Consider the following 24,650-nt stretch of genomic DNA (forward strand, 5'->3'; position numbering starts at 1 on the left):
GTCCTTGGGGAGGATGGTTACATGGAGACACTGGACAGGAGTCAAGATTCTGGTGTTTGGAATAAGTAAAATTAGACACAGAACTATAGAATTCTATTCTTAGATGTGCTTCATATAAATGTGAAATTTAAAAATGATCATCATCTGAATGTATATGCTCTAAACTAAAGCCATCAATATACAAGTTAGCACGTCTGATTTTTGATTTAAGCTAAAGTTAATCTGTAAATTACATGCAGGAGGCCAGTGGGCCAGGTTAGCCTTCGCCATGCGGAAGAGACCCCCCCCCCCCAATCCCAAGTAATATCCACTGTTCTCCTGTCGGCAGTTTTACTATGCCTGGGTTAAGGTGGGGATGAATAAACAAATCATCTAGCTTTCTAAGCTTTTAAGTCTCTCAGCCTCCAAAATTCCATTTTGGGCTTTGATATTTTTGCTCTTTGTTGGGGAATGATGAGAGAGGATGATGCTTTTACAGTCAGACTTTGAAATCTTTCTTTCAGGGGATGGTTGGTTGAGAGGTTGCTTCCTGGTGGGTTCTCAATTTCAGAGTTATACACAGGGAACTGACTTTATTAGATGGTAAAGAAGGAAGCCATGTAGGCGGATATCAAACAGATAAACACTCTATGGAGCCCAACCATAACCAAAGACAGGGTGTCATTTGTCAGGAGCAGTCCTCAGAGGTGAACTTCATACTTGAAAGCTGAGCCACGGGGACTGTAGAGACATTTAGATTCCTCTTGGAATTTTGGGAAAAAGGAATCAGTTCTTATAACTCGTGGTACCTGGTATACAGGGAGCAGGTGGTAAGATATTCTTCTATCTTCCTTCTTTTGCTATTCATCTCCGTCTTCTTTCTCATCTCCCTTCTACTTCCAGCTCTCCTTCTCTTTGCTTTTCTCTTGCTCTTCCTCTCCTCATCCTTACTTTTCACTCTCCAGTCTCCTTTATCTCTGTGGTTGTACGTACCTTCTCTAAAGTCAGACTCTTACCACATCCCTATACTTTTTACAACCTGTCACTTACCCAGGTGGGGAACTGTGGGATTAAGGGACTCCCAGGTTGAGATGGTCAAGTTAGTTACTAGGAGAGTCCAACACTGATGTCTGTTGGTTACTTGGCTGATCTTCCTTCCATAGCTTTCATTACTCCACCGTTACTCTTTTGCCAACTCTGGATTAAGTAAACATGGAGCAGGAACGTGCTACCCTTACTACAAAAACATGCTCTGCTGGTGTTTCTGGGGCATTGTCTTTTCTTGCCCTCTACAAATTTTAATTTCTGCACTATGATAATCTTTGGGTTTGTTGTCCTATTGTTTTGTTATTTGTACTTGCTTTCAGGTGATATAGAAGTGTCCCCTGGCAGTAGCCGGAAAAATTGGGGCACCAGAGAAGGGTATAAGCTCCTTTCTGGAAGATCCTGGCGAGCTGGAGCGAGGCAGAGAGAGAGCACAAAGATTGTGTCCATTGGCCTCCATTCCCTGAGAGCCTCTCCGTAGTCCCCTGTAAGAATACCAAACCAGAAGCCTGCCCCACAGGCCAAAGCTTTTGGACGTGCAAACAGGCCTCTTTCTCAGAAAGACTGAGAATGTGTTTCAGTCAGCTGTCTGTGCAGTGCCCTGGGGGTGGTAGTCTGCCAAGAATAGAATCTTTGATTGTTACAGTCCCATGGGATCCAGAAACACAAGCCCATGGGCTTCAGAGTCAGGCAATCAAGAAGTGTTCCTTGGGTGGCAGCTGTGAAAACCAGCATCAGATGTAAAAACTGGGGCACCAGGTGTGTGTTGACGCTCCCCTCCAGGAGATCCTGGGGCTCTGCAGTGTGGCAGAGGGGGAGTGCAAAGACGGCACCCAGTGGAAAATAAAAATAAAAAAAAAAAAGAAAAGGAAAAGAAAAGAAAAATAAGAAAAAAAAAGACAAGGGGGAAAAAAGAATAAAGGAAGAAAAAAAAAAAAGATGGCGCCCGTCCGCATTAGCAAGGCAGAGGGAGAGCAGGGAGATGGTACCCACCAGCAACCGTCCCTGGAGAGTATCCCAGAGGTCCGTGCCCCTTAGACCAATGCTTTAAAATTAGTGAGTCTTTTTCTGGTGCTTTTCAAAGGGCTGCTTCTGTGCTGGGCCCTGGGGTGAGCTTGCCTGAGGGCACTTTAAGAGCTCCTCCTCAGTTTGCCACAGCCCTGCCCCACTGGTCTTCAAAGCAGGTGCTTTGGAGGCTGTCTCTCAGGTACCTGTCTGAAAAGTGGGGGTGCCCGATGTGGGGTCTGAACCCTTTGCTCCTCGGATTGAAGCTCTGGGTTTTGAGTTGCCTCCCGCTTTGTCTGAGGGTGGGGTTTATAGTGAGATTGTGTCTCAGCGTTTCCTACCTGCTTTGATTGGTTTCCCTCTTGTTTGCCCGATGTGAAGGGATCTCTTAGCCAGTTTCTAGGTTTTGTTCTGAGGAAGTTGTTCCAGATATATCTGTACATTCAGTATGTCCATAGCAGGAGGTGAGGTCAGGATCTTCCTAAGTTGCTACCTTGGACCGGGACTCTACATTTGCTTTCAGAAGAGATTTTATTTTTTTGGCCACTTCCAGCTAAGGGTAGGTCTCAGTCCCCTGATACTGTCAAGTTCCTCTCAATATGCATGGGTTGTTTAGAAATATCACCTTTGGCTTCGTGACTATAAGGTCAGTGACCTCACTGGCCACTTCAGTATGGTTTTGTTTGGGTATGTTATATCTTGTAACTCTGAAGCAAAAAAAACAAAAACAAAAAAAGATTCCTTTCCAGTGTGGCATTTGACTTTTAGCAGCTCCTTCTTTTTTAGGAACTACTTGAGGTTAACAGAAAGGGTCTTTGTGGAGTTGAAGGGATATAGAAATTGGAGACACATACTGTTTTGCTTTATGGCTGGCATCAGAAAGACAATGAAAAACATTTCAGCTTTCCATTTTGGGATTTTCCAATACACGTTCCAACATTTAGGCTGGAAAAAAACCAATGCCCTTCAAATTTCAAAAGAAAGAATTCTTGTAACCTTGATGACAATCAAAGTAACCTATTTGATATTAGTTTAAAGAGTTGTATGTTTCTTTTGGTTGCAAATTTAATTTCATACCTGATTTCTCTCTCTTTAGAAGTGGAACGGATAGTAAAAGCCAATGACCGTGAATATAATGAGAAGTACCAATACACAGTGAGTAAAACACTCATAGCACACACGTGCTGGGGTAGGTCTGATCTTAAGGATAGTAGGATTCTTGCCTTCTAGAACTTTGATTTCACTAAAAACTTTGTTGGCCCATTTTAATAGCAAGGTGCCATATGTTTCCATAAATTCAGATTTTAGTAATGTTTATACATTTATTTCTATTCTGTGCTGAGTGGTTGGTATTCATATTGGTATGGGAATAAGATGAAGTATCTTCTTTCTCAAGAATTTATGCTTAATTCATCTTGGTGCCCATTGGGCACTCAAATAATGTAAGAGTACTATGAAAGCAGGCCTCCATGGTAGTACTTGGTGATAGAAGTGGTAATAGTGGCTGATGGATGATGAATAACATTTGGGGATTTTCTCAAAGCAACTCAGGCTGAATGTGGAAAAGTGCATGTAGGAGAAAGTTCCCAGACCTGAATGATTGTATTTATCAAGTGAGCAGTGAGAATGATGAGTTAAAATGTGTGATCTTTAAGCTTGTACTGAACTACTTTTTTTTTAATGAGAGCTTTCTTCATTCACATAAGAACTATTTATTGAGAGTCTACTAAGTGACTGGCACTAGTCTAGAAACTTGGGATACTCTGGTGAGCACTTTGTGAATTATTTCATGGGCCCTCATAAAAATCTCCTCATCTTTCCTTGACTCAACCTAAGTTGCTACATGAAGTTTTTAAAACAAGTTCTAAGAAAGATAATTGGTAGAATTGATGCTGTGGGTGACATGTGGCCTAGAAGACCTGCTGTGATTGAGTATACCAGCACATTAATGAAAGAAAGTCTCAATTCACAGAGGGGTTTGATGACTATCAAAGCATAGAAATGTGAGTGTCATGGGGCAAACTTTGGCAGTCTCCATCTAGGAACTAGCTAGAGGAGAGAGAATTTTGGCCAATGGATTATTTTTAGTATTTAGTTCCTGTTGGCAGTGTTTTTCCATATGTGTGGAAGGCTACATTGGGCTATTGTAGCTTGATACCAGTAGAGGTAGCTAACAACCCCTCTTTTCTCATACTGTGATAATCACGTAAACTTGTGATAATAATTTGATGTTCAATGTAAGTGTCTCTACAGGGAGTCAGCACACTGCCTCTATGACAGATTTCTCATTAAAGTAATATATTGGCACCCTGATTTTATTCATCAGCCTTGTAAGCTTGGTTCAAGTAAATCTGTCCTTGAGAGAAGGAATCCCTCGCAGGAGGCTGATGATTGTGCTTTGTTGCCAGGGGTGGGGGGGTGCCGAGGACTACTTTCTCCATGGTGATTAATGCCACTTTGTGCAGCCTTCTGACCGCTGGTTATTTAGCCCTACTGGTCATCACCAGACTTGGCCCCATGCCTTTCTATCCATTCTACCACCAGTTATTTAATTCTAGAGGATGACCCTTGAAAGCCTTGACCATCAAACCCTAAATCAGAGGAGTAGATGTCTATATTTTAAGACCTTGGGGGCAAAAACCCAGTAATAAGTAATCTACTACTGGGTAATTATGCATTTATGTACTTGGCTTTATCCTTATTTTCCAACGTGTAAGAGGTATTTTCATTCTGTGAGTAGTAACTAGATAAGGAAAGCCATATTTTGTCTGCATTTTGTAAGATGATTCAGTCTTTTATATTTATAGTTATTTTTACTTAATTTATGAAATATTTCAAACTTAGAGGAAAGTACAAGGAATAATATGACACCGGTGTGCCTACCACCCAGATTAAATAGATGTTAACCATTTGCCACCTTTGCTTTTGATCTTTCTTTTAATGATAACATGCCAAGGATACAGAGACGGTTTTCTCTTGAGCTTGCATGATAGTGAACAAAAGCACACAGGTGTGTAGCTGGGGCTGGGTTTTCTGTTGGGCTTCCTAACAATGACAAGGCAGTGGAACAATATTCTGCAGCTACAGCAGGCGGAATAAGGCAGCTTTGTCTCGGAGTTAAAACATACTAAGGAAAAAACCAAAACCCATTATGGGCTGGCAAAACCAAGAATGAGAGCAAAAGTTGAGAAAGGGAAGGTGCAGAGCAGAGAGGGGCATGAGTATCTCAGGTCTAATGACCCCTACCGTGGCTCAGAGGGGATGAGCCAGGCCCTCCTAGAATGAGCAAGGGTCCCCACTAGACCTGGCTGGTGGTGTGTTGATTTGGGAACTCCCAACAGGATGTCTGGCCACACAGTGAACTCTGGAACCCTTCTCAGCCTCAGCCTATTCAGATACAAATTGGGGCTAATAAAAGTACCAATTTCATAGAGTTACTGAACAGACTGAAGTAGAGTAACACACAATGACTCTATGAGCTAGTCTTTATAGAGATGGGATTTGAATCTATATCTATCTGATTTTTACGGATTTCTGAGCACGTCATACGTGGACTATCCTTTTAAGAAAGGCAGAACCCACGGGTCTTTTGCTCAGTCTTGCCTAGTTTAAAGGGTATTACTGCAAATGGAAATGGATTTGAAGAAACCCCAACAGATCTCAGCGCGAATGCTTATAATAATTGATGAAGTAGTCTTCCCCCGTAAGGCGGAAAAGGAGATGGGAATAAACTGAAAATTATAAAAAAGGTGAAAGGAGAAATGGTGAAGTTTCCTCAAATGTAGTGGAAAGAGTGTTTGTGGATAAGATAGACCACAGTTTGAATCTTTTCTCTTTCTCATTTGCTAACTTGTGATCTTGATTTATTTATTTTTCTGCATATCATTAATTTCACCTGTGAAATGGGGAATTTTCCTTATAGGATTATCTACCAAAGGGTTAAATGAAATAATTTATATAAATATTTGATAATAGTAAGACTAGCTAATATATATTAGATGCTTACTATGTACCAGGCTCTCTGCTAAACTTTTTATATGGATTTTTTCTTTAACCTAACATGGCTGGGCAAGTATGCACGATAAACTTTAGATTCCCTATAAAGTACTGGATAAAGTAAGATATCAGTGAAAATAATGTTCGGAAGATACTGAGAAGTTGGCTGAAGTTGTAAACTTTTTGCAGCAGAGATCATGCTGAAAAGTTAGCAAATCTGTGATACTGAAGGTGTGGAAGTTGCTGATAAATTATGCAGGGAATGCAATAGCAGAGATACAAATGCACCTAAAGCAAGAAGATTAACAGTGTGAACAACTGTGGTTGTAGAGAACAGCCCCCTGCACCTGCTGAATAAGCAATATGGCAATGATAATGATTTGATGAGATACTTATTGATTACCTACTCTGTGCAAAGCATTTGATGAGTTCAGGAAATAGTTCTGACACTCTCAGTGTGGATATTGACAGATATATGGTTAACAGTGATGATAATAACAAAGTTAGTTATAATAATAATAGTAGCTTACACATATATAGTGCTTACCATCTGAAAGGCAGGGTTCTAAGCACTGTATTATATTAAACTAATTTAATCTCACAACTCTATGAAGAGAGCACTTTACTTATCTCACTTTTGTATATGAATACATTGTTGCACAGAGATCTCACTTAAGTGATTTACTCAAGGTCACACAGCTGGATAATGGCTCCCATTCTTACAGCTGTGAGTCTAACTGTGTACCAGGTACTTTACAGATATAACTAATCTTCCACAAATCCCAGAGAGTTGAAGTGGAGTTCCATTTAGTAACTTGTCTGAGGTCACACTGCTAATAGGTAGAATTCTAATGTAGACTGGCCAGATTCAAAGCCTGTTTTGTTTCCATGATACCCTGCTGTTCTTTTGACCAATCTTGAAAGACAAACTGCAACAACAACAAAAAACCCCCAAACAAATCCTCTGAATCTCCTCTCCTTCTCTTACATACCTGCTGGTAAAGTTTTTATACTCAGAAGAAAAAGGCAGATAAAGGAGATATAAAATTTTACAAATGTGAGACTAAGAATGACCTTAAATCTTACCCTTAGTGTTTGTAGATGAGAACTTGGGAGAAAAATTTACACAAAGCTCAGATAACTGGTATGATTTCCACAAACACAAAGACTGGCCAAGCAAGCTTTTCTCTTTGAAGGCTGAAGGAAGATATTTCAATACCTAGAGGACATTAATTTATCAACAGACCCTTAAGCTTCAAAGCACTTTATAGGACATAGCACAGGCTTAAAAAGTGATCAAAAGTGCTTTTAAAAGATAAAGGGTTTAGAACACAAAAGACAAGGTTAATGATTCTAAGTGAAATTAATTGGGAAATGACACATGATATTGTGAAAACTGGAAGGTGGAAAACATAAAACAAGTGGGATTTCAGACTGCCAAGATGTGTAACACAAAGTGAGATTGGAGAGTGAAGGAAGAGTGAGCCGAATGCTAGAATTATTATTCTCATTAGAAAGGAGTTCAAAGTTTTCTTGGTTAATGATAGGAATGAATAATAGAAGTAATGAGAACAGTTGTTGTATTAAAATATGTTAATAATGTTAGAAAAACGTGAGAGCGAGCCAGACAGCCACTCATGATCCCTATTAAAAGGAGTTCAGAGTGAATGGTAGAAGTACTGAAAACAGTTGTATTAAAATGTGTCGATGTCAAAAAATGTCAGAAAAAGTGTTGGATTAATTATAGCTATTTTCCAACTTTATTAAAAAATAAAGAAATGGAAAACATTGGTTCCCACTGGCTCCTGTTATTTTTATGTCTCACATCAGCACAGGCATACCCTTCCCCCATTCAATTCTCTTGAACTCTAACAGAATTTGAGAAGGGGGATGAACTTGTCTGAGTGCTGAGAAACTTATCCTGCCTCAAACTCAGAAAGTTCAGTAAATGTGAACGCCTAACAACTTCTCTCTGAATGTATTTCATGCACGAATGTAGATGGGAAGTTTCTAAAGGGCATTTTCCTGAGCTGAATTATTGATCCTATTTCAGGAAGTGTACAGCCTTATATAAGTTGGTGAAAATTTAACCAAGTAGTTTTGGATGCTTTTAAAGAAAGCTTTCCATCCAAAAACTGTGATTCGAACACCTTAATTTATTCCTTGAATCTTGAGATGGCTTGTTGATATTATGGTTATTGGATGGAAGCTCTTGTTGCTCTTATGATTTTTGTGATTGGTAGAACAATGACCATTTGGGTTTTCCAAAAAGTGTTCATTCAATGTGGCAATATGGCTGATTCTTAGCAGTCAGTGTTACAATGATGCCACCAAGATGCCCTTCAGCATGAGCCCCTTCCATGTCCCTCCCACCCACTTAAATGGGGCTTTCTGTGTTTCCACAGTCACTTCTCTTTTAACTCAGAATCAATGGTTTGAGTGGAGTAAAAAATTATGGCTCACCATCATTCTGGGTGTGTGAGCTTGGACAGTCACTGGACCTCTTTAGACCCATATTGTAATGATGTGTCTGTGTTTCTCTGAGACCAGACTGGCATAACAGTAAAACCTGTATTCCTGTGTGCGTGGGTGAATCGATGAGTCCTAGTCCCTTTTTTTTAATAGCAATGATTTTTAAAATTCAGTATGTTCACAATGTGCCTGCTCTATGCCTAGTAACATGTGTGTTTGTTGACTTAATCACTTTCCAAAGAGGTTTTGAGGCCATGAGCAAAAAGAATGTGAAGCTCAAAGGAGTAGAAACACATGAGGAAACTGGGACGGGCAGGGTATATTTAGGTGGGCCCCAAACTGCACGCGACCTATTGCTTAGACTGGCAATGTGTTGAGTGCTACCGGGGTTATTAAAAAAGCAGGTATAAATTTTGCTTTCCACCTTCAAGGAGCACGTATAATCTCCTTCAGAAGAGAAGACCAGGACATAAGAACGAATTTGACAGTAGGTAATACTGAAAAGGTAATGCTAAATTTTACTTGTGTGATGTGGCCTGTAAGTGTTAGGGGAATGAAGGGTGAGTGAAGTATTTGAGGAAGTGTCACCAGAGGAAAAGGGAAATGATTCGAGCCTCGTTTGTTTATTTGTACCACCAATGTTAGGAACGAGAGACAGGAGCAAAGTCCCGAAGTCCAACCTAATTCATGGGAAATGATAGTTCAGGTAGGTGAGACATGACTGTTTAAAAAAAGAATTTGAATATGAGGTAATAGGCTCTCAGGAGCTGAGTACTCAACAGAGTGAAAAAGGATGTTATTAGCACTTGGGGTTAAATAGATTCGATATCCAAATTGAAATGCCCAGGTTAATATGGAATGTAACTTGGGTGGGGTTAGAGTTGTAGATTCGGGATATCCATTGGAAGGAGGTGCTTAAAGCTAGGAGAAAAAATAGAACTGAAGGCTGGACAGCTGAAAGGTGTGGCGGTAGAAACTCCCCCGCAGTTAAAGGGGGAGGGAGGGAGCCCAAGAAGCAGTGGAGAGCTGAGGAAAGCAGAGAAAGGGTGAGGCAAAAGCTGGGGTGGGGTGGGGTGCAGGGTGGAGCCCCTCAGGCAACAGGGAGCGGGAAACCATATCTGATGCTAGGCGCTCATGAGCTAAGGCAAAACATCTTTAAGTCAGAAGGAAGCAGTTGGAGGACCTGAAGAAAGCAGTTTAAATTTGTTTAAAAGTCCGGGATTTGGAAGTCAGAGGGCAGGGGAAAAAAACATGCAAAAAAAGAAGGGAGTGGGGTATAGCCCCCTTAATTAATAATTTGCAGTAAAAAAGAGAAATAGTATTTAAGCATTCAGGCTCATTGAAATGAAGTGAAGCATTTTTGAATCAATTTTCTGACATTTTGACTATCCAAGTACAAAAGGCCTGTGGGAAGGTAAAACTCTAAACATTTTCTTTGGGAGACTCTTGGGATATCCACATGCTGGGACACATCCTAGTCCTGCTTTAATCCTTGGCCCGATGGGAAATTTGGATTTCTCTTTCTTTTTTTCATGAGCAGCATAGTAGCACTGCCAACATGCTATATATAGATCCTCACCAAGAAGCCTGATAATCAAAGCAATTTCTGCACCAACCAAAGAGTACAGATGATGAGAAACTCTGTGACCAAGCTGGAATTAGTTGTGGAAAGTGCCAGTAACTTGCATTTGTTATCGGTTTCTGGTTGTTGGTTGTTGCATGTTTTGTTTGTATTGCAGCGTTACTATAGTAGCAATGGCTTTTTAGCAAACATTGAAGTGCCTTCTGTTTTGTGTGCTGTTAATATCCGTGTAAATTATTCTACGTTCTACATGACAGAGGTTTTTATCTTTATAAATAATTACTTGGAGAGAAAAGATAATTTTTGGACATCTCTCAAATTCATTTTCATTCTGGATTCAGGACTTTAAAAGTATAAATGTTTTATCTTTTTAACATCTGATTTATTTAAATAGTGTTATTCTTTGGCTAAGCATTTGGCTGATTTTTTTGTTTCCTTAATTTGGTTGATCTGTTTTAATCTTTTGTTTTAGCCTCTGAATTCCTATTCCTAAACGTTCTAAAATGGCACATTAAGGTAATTTAAAACTCCAGTTAAGGTCTAAAACTCTGAAGTGTTTGTCATTTACCTGTTCCAGGATTGAGATAATTTAAGCATCCTCATAAACTAGTTCCATTCCATCTGCTCTGTGAAGTAAGTTTCAAGTAAAGCCACATAGATTAGGTTTATTTATTTGTTTATTTTACTTCTACTTTATTCATTGCAATGATATAAAATTTAAAAGTTTCCAAACAATGTGTAATTGGAATTAAAAGAGTTAAGATAAGCTAATTTTGGTGTTAGAATTTTGGAGCTCTGCTGTAGCCTCGCTGTGGTGGGACAGATTTAAACTAAGACTGAGGAATGTAAAGATGGAGCAGGAAGGAAAGTAACCTTCTGTGTGAAGCAAGAACTACAACTGCAGTTTCCTTTGTTGGCAAATGGTTTATGAAAGTAATCCATAAATCAATCACGTGGATAACATTGGGCAAGTTCAGTAACAGTTGGGAGGTTAACGGAAAAACCCCAACCCCAACGGTATCAAGGTTTTTAACCCTGTTTTGTAATTTTCTTTACTGGACCAGATAGTTTGTTTCTGTGATGCATATTATTAAAAGATAGTAACTCTCACATTTTATGTTCTGTAGTGGAAAGATTAATCAAATCATTTGTGTTAACAATGTAGTCTCAAATTCATGTCTACTATTATAAAACCTGTGCTCAGGTTACTTTTGAATTTTACAAAAGTAAACTATTTAGGCATTAAAGTTAAATCTGGAGGTAATTTAAAAATGATACTAGGAGTTGATTAGGGGCCATATATATAAATGTTTGTGTGTTGCATGTTTATGTGCATGTAGAAAGGCTTGTAGTTATAAGAATGTGTGTATATCTTTGTAAGAATGTTCTGGCTTGAATGGTGAGAGACTGTTCTTTGAAGCACAGAACAGCGATCAGATTCTTATGTCTAGATCGGTGGTCTAAATTTCTACTTGCTGATACCCTGATTTGACATCTCTAGCAGCCCTAGTTTTTCTGGATTTTACGTGTGCTCTTTGGTTGTAAAGTTTGCTGTGAATCAAGGTCACCTCATTGTAGATGTGGCTGTCCAGGTACAATCTAGATATGCTGCAGGTGGTGATATCATTCTGTCCCATAGCCCAAAAGTGCATGGAAGAGGAGTTGTTTTATACAAATGGGAAAGCCTGACTAGTACAGTAAGGAAGTTAGCTGAAGTTCATCATAGAATCTCAGTGTAGAATTATCCTTTAAAGCTTTTCCATCAACTTCTCTCCACAGAATTTTTAGTGATGACATATCCAGTCTGTGTCTGTATCCCTCTAGAGGAGGAAAACACACCACTTCTGAAAAGGGCCTTTTCTGTCTTTGCATAGTTTTGATCATTAGACAGTTTGTCCATCATTTGATCCAAATTGATCTTCTTTTGCTTTATTAGTCATTGGGTTAGTTTTTCTTCTGAGGCCAAAGCAGAGCAAATGTGTCTCCTGTTTCATGTGACAACCCTTCTGATGTTTGGCTCACTGAGTAGACTAGTCTCCAGAACAATCATCTCCAATTCCCTTTCTTTTCAAAGAGCTTCAGCTTTGCTATCATTTCTTAAAGTGGGTTGCTCCAAAGTCAAGCAGTATTCCAAAAGTTATTTGATCAGTTTGAAGTAGAAGGATTATTAATGCAGCCCAAGATTGCTCTGGCTTTTTGGTGATTGTTGACTCCTATTAATCTCCTATTAATCTCATTTTCATTATTAATGATCAGGACTGTGCCACATTTATCTCTGCATCTTGCTTGTCATAGAACAGGCCTTACTCTGCTGTGTCACGTGTGGACTTACGAACATGTCTTCTGCATCTTCACTGAATTCTAAACCAATGGGCCAGTCAAAATAGAGGCTCTGGGGGGTGGAGTCCAGGCATTGGTATTAAAAAAAAAAATCTCCCCATGTGGTTCTAATGAGCAACCAGTTTAAGAGTCACCAATATAAGCTCTTAATTAAAATATTGAGCACAACACAGTTGAGGACAGAGTCATGTGCTTATCATACCTCCCAACAGGTTGTCACTGGGCCATTAATAATTATGTCTTGTTGCCTTAACTAGTTCCCAATTTCTATAATTAACTGTCCTTGTCCTGGCTGCCAACCCAATTTTTGTTTAATTATGCTATATTATTGCTCTCTATCTTAAAAAGCAGAGAGCCTTTTAAAAAATATTAAATCTATTATACTGCTGGTTTAGATAACTTTTATATGGAAGCAGAAGGATAGAATGAATAATTGAACTTTGAAGATTCCTTTCCAAGTCATGTTTCTATGATTCTTGCAAACCACAAAGTCCTGTGCTGCAATATTTTAAACACTCTTGTAGGCCAAATGCCACAAAAACGCCATTGTTATAAGCAAGACATTTGTGAGTTTAGGAGCACAAATGGGCTGGACTTCATAATGTCTGGCAGAGAAAGCACTGCTCAGACTTTTCTAGGTGAGAAAATAAGCTAAAGGAATGTTTAATTTTTTTTCTTCTCCCTCAGTCTCTGATATGGAAAAGTTAATGAACTGCACAAAGATGTTATGCTAAAAAATGTGAAAAATCTATATTTATGCTAGAGCCTATCTTTCTTTGGCAAATGTACTTCTCAAAGTTATGTACTGAAAATTACTTGTTTGTGTTGTGAATTACTAACAATTATATTAGCTCCTGTTTGTTCTGATAAATGGAATTGCATTTCCCTCATGTATTATTTTGCATTAAAAAATTGGGTTTATCAGGCTTGTATTGAGTAATTAGGAATTGTTTATCACTTTGTTAAATCCTTTAGAGACTTAAAAAAGTATAAGGTAGGGTCTTAGCTCCTCAGGGATTTGCTATCCCCTTGAGATTATTTATATACAGAAATGAAATAACAGTACAAGACATTGTAATATTAAGTATAAAATTGAATAGTGTTAGACTTACAGTTAATGTTTTCACTATATCTGGGTAAGGGAGATAATTTTCTAATAAGAGATAAATTCTTTTTTTTTTAACATCTTTATTGGAGTATAATTGCTTTACAGTGGTGTGTTAGTGTCTGCTGTATAACAAAGTGAATCAGCTATACATATACATACATCCCCATATTCCGTCCCTCTTGTGTCTCCCTCCCACCCTCTCTATGCCTAACACATATATATGGAATCTAAAAAAACCCCAAAAAATACCCCAAAAATGGTTATGAAGAACCTAGGGGCGGGACAGGAATAAAGAGGCAGACGTAGAGAATGGACTTAAGGACACAGGGAGGGGGAAGGGTAAGCTGAGACGAAGTGAGAGAGTGGCATGGACTTATATACACTACCAAATGTAAAATAGATAGCTAGTGGGAAGCAGCCGCATGGCACAGGGAGATCAGCTCGCTGCTTTGTCAGATAAATTCTTTTTAAAAAACTTGTTCATGTTGTTAATAAATGTCTTTTGAAAAATATACCATGTTGCATTTGTATGGTATAAAAATGGTCTAACTTGATTTGGAAACTTACTAATTTGCACTGCACTTTGAACCCTTGTCTGGATTTGTGGAACCACTGGCTACTCAGAAAGCCCAGTATCAGTCCCCTATAAGTCCATCTAAATAAACCTAAACTGACTGAAGAAAATGATGTGCTCCTTCGAAAGTTCTAGGTTATTCTGGAATTGAATGTTTTGAGTATGAAAGGCAGTTGAATTTTTGTTTGTTTGTTTAGTTCAAATGTGAATTTCATATGTGTGATTATTAAAAATAACTAAAGTATTTTGACATTAGGAATAGTTCTGAATTTATGCTTTATGAGCAAATAATTATAAATAAATTCCTGAACCTATACAGGGCCTATATGTTATTTCCTGTGCAAATGGTCAGGTGTTCTGCATTTTGCATTTTTTCATTTTTAAAAAAGGGTTCCTGGGCTTCCCTGGTGGCGCAGTGGTTGAGAGTCCACCTGCCGATGCAGGGGACACGGGTTCGCGCCCTGGTCCGGGAAGATCCCACATGCCGCAGAGAGGCTGGGCCCGTGAGCCATGTCCGCTGAGCCTGCGCGTCCGGAGCCTGTGCTCCGCAACGGGAGAGGCCACAACAGTGAGAGGCCCGCGTACCGCAAAAAAAAAAAAAAAAAAAAAAAAAAAGGGTTCCTCCTGCCCTCTTCCCCTTCTTTTCCTGCCATGCTCCCCCGTGCCTCCACATACCTATGGAATTTCTTCCACGGTCTTTTGTTTTCCAACTTAATGCTTGATCTGATCTTTTTATTTGCCAGAGCTTTAACTGAGAATGCATGAAGAATCTCTGATTTTTATTTTCATCCAATGTATTTTTCTAAGGATTGAATGAGAAATCTAGAAAAATATCTTCAGCTGAGTCAAAAGGACATTTTCTTTCTATAGTCTAAGCAGTGGTGTAAGGCATTTCAGTGTTTTAGCTCTGATGTTGATTCCGCTCCATAGCCTACTGGTGAAATCAAGTATCTCACAAGGTTCCTCATCTATAGTGGACAAATGGGACTTTTTGGGATATGTACGAATTTCACTAAATTATTTGCACAGCCTTTTGAAAAATACATGTACGTTTCTTATATCATAGAAATTTGTATTTATCAAAACTCTTAGAGGCTATTTAATACTTTGCTTCTTGAAAAGCGGGCCTCTAACAAGCATCATCTTCTCCCCTGGAGCTTGTTAGAAATTCAGAATCTCAGGCCACATCACAAAACTACTGAGTCAGAATCTGCATTTGAACCCAAATGATTCATGTACACATTTGAGTTTCAGAAGCACTGGACAGATCCTCTATTCTTATTTCAGTTAGGAGTGCCCTGAAGATTCTGGCAAGAGCAAAGAGGTGAGGAGGGAGAAAAGTATTTAATTAGGAAGCACAGTGCCAGTGCTTTTATATGCATTACCTCATATGATCTTCCCAACTCTGCATGGTAAATATTATTACTCATATTTTACAGATGGGGAAACTGAAGATTGGTGGGACTAAAATTTTTTTCCAAGGCCACTTAGTTGGTAAAATGTGGAGCCACCTTTCAGGTTCAGGACTCCAAGCCCTCCCTTTTTCAGTTATCTTCTGGGACAGTTAGCATTTACCCAGTCCTTATTAATTGGATTGTTGTTTCTTTATGGTGAATATGACTTAGATTTTGGGGGAAAAGTTCTTCAAGAAGCTCTTGAAGATTTCCTGAAACAAGGTATGCAAGGAGGCTCTTCCTTTTTTTTTTTTTTTTTTTTTTTTTTTTTGCGGTACGCGGGCGTCTCACCGCTGAGCCCTCTCCCGCCCCGGAGCACAGGCTCCGGACGCGCATGCTCGGGATGCGCATGCTCCGGATGCGCAGGCTCAGCGGCCATGGCTCACAGGCCCAGCCGCTCCACGGCATGTGGGATCCTCCCGGACCGGGGCACGAACCCGTATCCCTTGCATCGGCAGGCGGACTCTCAACCACTGCGCCACCAGGGAAGCCCTGAGGCTCTTCCTTCTTAATCTCTGCATCTGAAGTTTGAGGTTTGATTTGTCCTCTTCCATATGTAACTCCTTTCTTTATGGCATGTCTGCCTTCCTCCCTCCCTTTCCTTCTGTTCTCTGCCTCTTCCTTCTTCTTTACAATAGCTCCTGTCAAAATGGTTGTGTGTGTCTGTCATGAGTAAGAAGGCATATGTTGAAAGTATTTTATGTTGTAATTTTGCAACAGAAACTTGTCTTATTTCAGTGGCATTTTCAGGGAAACTGTGGGGCTTTGTCACAAATGCAAAATCCAGTTTGAATTCGCAGTGATTAGCACTGTAGGTTGTGATAAGCCCTTTCCTCAATTCTATGTTAATGGTAAGTGAAGTGCTTTCAGCTGAAGCTAGTTATGGGTGGACTGTGTCACATCTGCTTTCAAGCTTGCTTGCCCAAATCTTACTCCCCATGTCTGCCTAGTTGCCTGGTGCTTTCTTGTTTCCAAGATCTTTCTCACAGGAAGGATATCCTCCTCACATTGACATGTTAGAAATTAATGTGTTGTTTTCCCTGCGTATTAGGGTTGTACAATGGAGGACAGTGGCCAAGAACAGTGTTTAACACAAAGTGATGCATCTGTATCCTCCTTCACCCCCTACCCCATGCCTAGCACATTGCCAGGCATGTACTAATAGGTGTGAACTTTTTTTTGGTAGAAGGTTTCTCTGGATCATTGCAACAGTGAACTTATTTGTTCATTTATTCATGCATTTATTTAAAAAACACAACTATTATTAAAAATTTTTAAGTATTATTACGAATTAAATGACTAGGGACAAAAATTACTGAGGAATTGCTCTGCTCCTGGCACAGGGGTGAGGTACATAGAGATAGATAAGACTCATTCATATCAACCTTCAAGGAGCTAAACCACAGGCCCCTGGGGGCTTTTCTTCAGGTCTGGAACCAGAAAATTTCCTAGAAGCCTGCGTTGTGCCATGGGCCTTGACTCTGGCATGGCCTATGCAAGTGTTTTCTGGCTTTCTGGATGTCACTTTCCTTACTGAGTATATAAACAAATCATCTCACTGGAAGGGACTATTGAGGGAAAATAATATCTGAAATGGGTTTGATATCCTTTGTTGTTATAAACAGTAACCATTTTGGGAAGACCGGTTTCCCAAAAAGGCTTCAGGCTACATGCCATAGTCACACCCTTAGGTTTTTCCTCCTTTATTCCCTTCAAGTTCCTTGTGCTATTTCTGGTGCCGCTGGTGACCCTCCGTGGGAGGAACACAGAGCACAGTCTTCCATTCTCATGAAATGCCTCCTGATTCTGTTCTGCCAAATCCATCAACCTCTCTGGCTTCTTCCTCCCCCAAACGAGCACATTTGTATAAGGGCCTGGGTGACCTTTGCTTTTGAACACTTACCCCAGGTGGAGTGAATCAGGAGGAGGAATGTGGAAGAGGAATTTGAAGGATGTAGGATGAGATGTTGGAGAAGGTACAGGTGCTGCAGCTGGGAGCCCCTCAATTCATTCATCCATTCATTTATTCAGGGAGCAGGGGAAAGGATCTGGTCTGCTTTGTTTCAAAGCAGCTTTGTACCCTGTTGTACAGTTCCTAGCTGGCCTCCCCAGCTAGGAGGCACGGGTGGATCATTAACTACTAAATAAATAAATGCCGGGCTTCCCTGGTGGCGCAGTGGTTGAGAGTCCGCCTGCCGATGCAGGGGACACGGGTTCGTGCCCCGGTCTGGGAAGATCCCACATGCCGCGGAGCGGCTGGGCCTGTGAGCCATGGCCGTTGAGCCTGCGCGTCCGGAGCCTGTGCTCTGCAATGGGAGAGGCCACAACAGTGAGAGGCCCACATACCGCAAAAAAAAAATAAATAAATAAATAAATAAATAAATAAATGCCCACTGTAACTTGCCCTGGAACCTGGTTCTTGGAATTGCTCCTCTGAGAAGCAGCTCAGTTGCAAATCAGTTCAGAAACTTAGTGTATCTGTCCTAGTGAGTTTTCTGGTTTTTTTTTTATAACATCTTTATTGGAGTATAATTGCTTTACAATGGTGTGTTAGTTTCTGCTTTACAACAGTGAATCAGTTATACATATATATATATCCCCACATCTCTTCCCTCTTGTGTCTCCCTCCCTCCCACCCTCCCTATCCCACCCCTCTAGGTGGTCACAAAGCACCGAGCTGATCTCCCTGTGCTATGTGGCTGCTTCCCATTAGCCATCTGTCTTACATTTGGTAGTGTATATATGTCCATGCCACTCTCTCACTTTGTCCTAGCTTACCCTTCTCCCTCCCCATATGTCCTAGTGAGTTTTGATTGGAGACTCACATATGAAACCACTGTGCATTTTCTCTGTTCACGTCTTGGCAGTTCTTGCTCTGCTCAGCACTTGCTTGAGCTTCTTAATGAATCTATTTGTCAGCTCCTACAGAGGACACCTGCCTACTTTTATGTATGTCATTAGGGAATCCCATTGCCAATTACTAGAAGCAAATTTAGGGTAGTCTTTCTTTTAACCTAAGCCATCCTAAGCAAAACTTGCAAATTTGATGAAAATTCATTAAATATCACACACAAAAAAGATTGACACTTCCATTTATTTATAAATTATTGTTATTGTGTTTTAATGATAGAAGGTGGTTTTAAAGCCTCTCTCTTCCCCCATTCCATGTAGACAAGTTTCCTTCCCTCTTTCCCAACTTGTCCTCCGTTCTTTCCCTTCAATACCTTTATTCCCAAACAAACACCACTCAACAACAACAACAAAATCACAAAGCCAGGTAGTGTGGGTTTGTCTAAATTTAGATTTATCATCCTACCCTGAATGAGAATAGGCTGGAGGCCAGGAAAGCCTGGAATGTTGGAGGAGGACACCTCCATGAGTTGGCCAGGGGTCCCAGTTGCCCCAGCATCTTGCAGAGGGTGAGAACTCAGAGCTGCACACATTTCTCATTTGATCCTCAGGGGTTCAGGAGAAAATTGCATACTTCCCCAGAGCTGGTGTTATTTGTGTAGAACCCTAGTGTAAGAGGTAGAGTCTTAGGAAGGATTAGACTCTATGTAGTATGTTATTATAACCCCTTGACTCTTTGGGGAATTCTTTATGGGTGCCTTTCCTCATTAACTGGACTTTTCCACTGTGCCTTTGTTACTGTCATAAATGCTGAGGTCCTGCCTGAAATTTGGCCTAGTTCCCAGGTTGTACTACATGGTCTAATTTTTAGTCCTAATAAACAAAGCAGTTTGTATGCACTAAGTTATCCAAAGGCGCCCTTGTAGTTCAGCAAGCCAGCCCCACATCAACTCAAAGAAATGCCCACTTAGGTCGTCCAAGGCCTCTGAAGCCCTAGACTGAGATGAAGCAATGAGCCAAAGCTGAGGGCCTGCTCCCCAGCAGATAGCAGACTTTCAAGGGGGAGGCATAGAACAATTTTGGAAAAGCAGAACTAGCAGACAAACAAATCATTAGGGATGCCCTGTGAAAGTCCCACTGAAATACAACATTTGACTTCTTTTTTCTTTTCTATGCCTTTCTTTTGTTTAACCTCTTATCTCTCTGGAGAAGGCGTATACTAGATCTGTCTCCCTCTGTATAATTTTAAGAGCATTTTTAGTCCTTTTTCAGAAGTCACAATAGAAAAGTTAACATTTTATCTGGAAAGATTTAAAAGTCTTTTATATTGTATGCATCTAAACACCCTGGAGAAAAAAAGTCTAGTGTGATTAATCTCGGAGGGAAATTTATTTTGTTCCCCTGGTAATTGTCCAATATTAGTTTTTTGTAGATATATTACTATTCATAGGCCATTTACTAGCTCTAGAACAGTCTTTAAGATGCTGGAACACTAAACCAAGGCCTGAGAGTGGAAAACAGAACAGGGTTTATGACATTGTCAGGCAGAAGGCTTTGCGGCGAGACTGAGACCATTCTGAAAGCTTGCTGACACTGTGATTCTGAGGTCTAGATGGGAAATGATGCTCCCTAGACAAGCCCTGTGACATTCTTCCTAGATTGAAAAGGCTGAAAGCGACTACTCTAGCTGATTGGATTAGTGTGCATCCTTCATTGTGCTTTGGTTTAGGGAGATTCTTTTCTTCACCAGCTGAAGAATGTTCTATAAGGGTCAGTGAGTTCACTGATCAAGAGAGAGTCTAAGGACTTCTTGTTTCTGACTCATTTCCCAGGAAACACATACCATTTGGGAGAACACATGACTCTATGAAGCATAACTCTTATGGGCAACCCTTGGAACTGCTCTGAGCCTCAGTTTCTTCATCTGTAAAATGGTGCTAAAATTGTAACAGCTCCCTGAATTTTTAGATTACCTGAGATGATGTATGTACAGTGCTCAGCACAGTGCTTGGCATATGTAAGGAGGCAATACCTGTTAGCTGGTGTCATTGTGTGACACGGAGACACCATTACACACACAGTCACACGTTCTCCATTGTGGGTCCAAGTCTTGGTGACACATGGATCTTATTCATTTCCTTTGACCATGACAATGTTTAGTCTGACAATCTTCAAAAAAAATTTTTTTTAACATCTTTATTGGAGTATAATTGCTTTACAATGGTGTGTTAGTTTCAGCTGTATAACAAAGTGAATCAGCTATATGTATACATATATCCCCATATCCCCTCCCTCTTGCATTTCCCTCCCACACTCCCTATCCCACCCCTCTAGGTGGTCACAAAGCACTGAGCTGATCTCACTGTGTTATGTGGCTGCTTCCCACTAGCTATCTATTTTACGTTTGGTAGTGTATATATGCCCATGCCACTCTGTCACTTTGTCCCAGCTTACCCTTCCCCCTCCCTGTGTCCTCGAGTCCATTCTCTACATCTGCGTCTTTATTCCTGTCCTGCCCTTAGGTTCTTCAGAAAAAAAATTTTTTTTTGATTCCATATATATGTGTTAGCATGGGGTATTTGTTTTTCTCTTTCTGACTTACTTCACTCTGTATGACAGTCTCTAGGTTCATCCACCTCACTACAAATAACTCAATTTAGTTGCTTTTAATGGCTGAGTAATATTCCATTGTATATATGTGCCACATCTTCTTTATCAATTCATCTGTTGATGGACCCTTAGGTTGCTTCCATGTCCTGGCTATTGTAAATAGTGCTGCAATGAACATTGTGGTACATGACTCTTTCTGAATTATGGTTTTCTCGGGGTATGTGCCGTAGTGCAATTGCTGGGTCATATGGTAGTTCTATTTTTAGTTTTTTAAGGAGCCTCCATACCGCTCTCCATAGTGGCTGTATCAATTTACCTTCCCACTAACAGTGCAAGAGGGTTCCCTTTTCTCCACACCCTCTCCAGCATTTATTGTTTGTAGACTTTTTGCGGATGGCAATTCCGACCAGTGTGAGGTGATACCTCATTGTAGTTTTGATTTACATTTCTCTAATGATTAGTGATGTTGAACATCCTTTCATGTGCTTGTTGGCAATCTGTATATCTTCTTTGGAGAAATGTCTATTTAGGTCTTCTGCCCATTTTCGGATTGGGTTGTTTGTATTTTTGATATTGAGCTGCATGCGCTGCTTGTATATTTTGGAGATTAATCCTTTGTCAGTTGCTTCATTTACAAATATTTTCTCCCATTCTGAGGGTTGACTTTTCGTCTTATTTATGGTTTCCTTTGCTGGGCAAAAGCTTTGAAGTTTCATTAGGTCCCATTTGTTTATATTTGTTTTTATTTCCCTTTCTCTAGGAAGTGGGTCAAAAAGAATCTTGCTGTGATTTAGGTCAAAGAGTGTTCTGCCTATGTTTTCCTCTAAGAGTTTGATAGTGTCTGGCCTTACATTTAGGTCTTTAATCCATTTTGAGTTTATTTTTGTTTATGGTGTTAGGGAGTGTTCTAATTTCATTCTTTTACATGTAGCTGTCCAGTTTCCCCGGTACCAGTTATTGAAGAGGCTATCTTTTGTCCATAGTTTATTCTTGCCTCCTTTATCAAAGATAAGGTGACCATATGTGTGTGGGTTTATCTCTGGGCTTTCTATCCTGTTCCATTGATCTATATTTCTGTTTTTGCCAGTACCGTACTGTCTTGATTACTGTAGCTTTGTAGTATAGTCTGAAGTCAGGGAGCCTGATTCCTCCAGCTCCGTTTTTCTTTCTCAAGATTGCTTTTGCTATTCGGGGTCTTTTTTGTTTCCATACACATTGTGAAATTTTTTGTTCTAGTTCTGTGAAAAATGCCTTTGGTAGCTTGATAGAGATTGCATTGAATCTTAATAGCAGATTGCTTTGGGTAGTATAGTCATTTTCACAATATTGATTCTTGCACTCCAGAAACACAGTATATCTCTCCATCTGTTTGTATCATCTTTCATTTCTTTCATTGGTGTCTTATAGTTTTCTGCATACAGGTCTTTTGTCTCCTTAGGTAGGTTTATTCCTAGGTATTATATACTTTTTGTTGCAATGGTAAATGGGAGTGTTTCCTTAATTTCTCTTTCAGATTTTTCATCATTAGTGTATAGGGATGCCAGAGATTTCTGTACATTAATTTTGAATCCTGCTACTTTACCAAATTCATTGATTAGCTCTACTTGTTTTCTGGTAGCATCTTTAGGATTCTCTATGTATAGTATGTCATCTGCAAACAATGACAGTTTTGCTTCTTCTTTTCCAATTTGGATTCCCTTTATTTCTTTTTCTTCTCTGATTGCTGTGGCTAAAACTTCCAAAGCTGTGTTGAAAATAGTGGTGAGAGTGGGCAGCCTTGTCTTGTTCCTGATCTTAGTGGAAATGGTTTCAGTTTTTCACCATTGAGAATGACGTTGGCTGTGGGTTTGTCATATATGGCCTTTATTATGTTGAGGTAAATTTCCTGTATGCCTACTTTATGGAGGGTTTTTATCATAAATGGGTGTTGAATTTTGTCAAAAACTTTTTCTGCATCTATTGAGATGATCATATGGTTTTTATCCTTCAATTTGTTAATATGGTTTATCACATTTATTGCTTTGCATATATTGAAGAATTCTTGCATTCCTGGAATAAACCCCACTTGCTTATGGTGTATGATCCTTTTCATGTGCTGTTGGATTCTGTTTGCTAGCATTTTGTTGAGGATTTTTGCATGTATGTTCATCAGTGATATTGGCTTCTAGTTTTCTTTCTTTGTGACATCTTTGTCTGGTTTTGGTATCAGGTTGATGGTGGCTTCGATATTGGCTTCTAGTTTTCTTTCTTTGTGACATCTTTGTCTGGTTTTGGTATCAGGTTGATGGTGGCTTCATAGATTGAGTTTGGGAGTGTTCCTCCCTCTGCTATATTTTAGAAGAGTTTGAGAAGGATAGGTGTTAGCTCTTCTCTAAGTGTTTGATAGAATTAGCCTGTGAAGCCATCTGGTCCAGGGCTTTTGTTGGAAGATTTTTAATCACAGTTTCAATTTCAGTGCTTGTGATTGGTCTGTTTATATTTTCTATTTCTTCCTGGGTCAGTCTCTGAAGGTTGCTCTTTTCTAAGAATTTGTCCATTTCTTCGAGGTTGTACATTTTATTGCCATATAGTTGCTTGTGATCTTCTCTCATGATCCTTTGTATTTCTGTAGTGTTAGTTGTTACTTCTCCTTTTTCACTTCTAATTCTATTGATTTGAGTCTTTTCCGTTTTTTTCTTGATGAGTCTGGCTAATGGTTTATCAATTTTGTTTATCTTCTCAAAGAACCAGTTTTTAGTTTTATTGATCTTTGCTATCATTTCCTTCATTTCTTTTTTATTTATTTCTGATCTGATCTTTATGTTCTTTCCTTCTGCTAACTTTGGGATTTTTTTGTTCTTCTTTCTCTAATTGCTCTAGGTGTAAGGTTAGGCTGTTTATTTGAGATGTTTCTTGTTTCTTAAGGTAGGATTGTATTGCTATAAACTTCCTTCTTAGAACTGCTTTTGCTGCATTCCATAGGTTTTGCGTCATCATGCTTTCATTGTCATTTGTTTCTAGGATTTTTTTGGTTTCCTCTTTGATTTCTTCAGTTATTTCTTGCTTATTTAGTAGTGTATTGTTTAGCCTCCATGTGTTTGTATTTTTTACAGATTTTTTCCTATAATTGATATCTGGTCTTATAACACTGTGGTCAGAAAAGATACTTGATATGATTTCAATTTTCTTAAATTTACCAAGGCTTGAATTGTGACCCAAGATATGATCTATCTTGGAGAATGTTCCATGAGCACTTGAGAAGAAAGTGTATTCTGTTGTTTTTGGATGGAATGTTCTGTACATATCAATGAAGTTCATTTTGTTTAATGTGTCATTTAAAGCTTGTGTTTCCTTATTTATTTTCATTTTGGATGATCTGTCCATTGGTGCAAGCAGGGTGTTAAAGTCCCCTACTATTATTGTGTTACTGTCGATTTCCCCTTTTATGGCTGTTAACATTTGCCTTATATATTGAGATGCTCTTATATTGAGCGCATAAATATTTACAATTGTTATATCTTCTTCTTGGATTGATCCCTTAATCATTATGTAGTATCTTTCTTTGTCTCTTGTAATAGTCTTTGTTTTAAAGTCTATTTTGTCTGATATGAGAATTGCTACTCCAGCTTTGTTTTGATTTCCATTTGCATGGAATAT

General features: G+C 39.5%; 1 protein-coding gene across 1 annotated transcript in view; it reads left to right on the forward strand.

Moving 5' to 3' along the window:
• Positions 1 to 1,962: 1,962 nt before the first annotated feature.
• The window catches only part of LOC307049560 (putative phospholipid-transporting ATPase IM), a gene marked incomplete at both ends in the record, with an annotated part of 113,946 nt that continues 91,258 nt past the window's right edge, over positions 1,963 to 24,650 (forward strand). Inside the window, 2 exons of the mRNA XM_079699117.1 lie at positions 1,963 to 2,035; positions 3,125 to 3,183. Coding sequence (XP_079555243.1) covers positions 1,963 to 2,035; positions 3,125 to 3,183 — 132 coding nt within the window. The remainder of the gene's footprint in view (positions 2,036 to 3,124; positions 3,184 to 24,650) is intronic.

Source organism: Hyperoodon ampullatus, assembly GCF_949752795.1.
Source record: "Hyperoodon ampullatus genome assembly, chromosome: 3".
NCBI lineage: Eukaryota > Metazoa > Chordata > Mammalia > Artiodactyla > Ziphiidae > Hyperoodon > Hyperoodon ampullatus.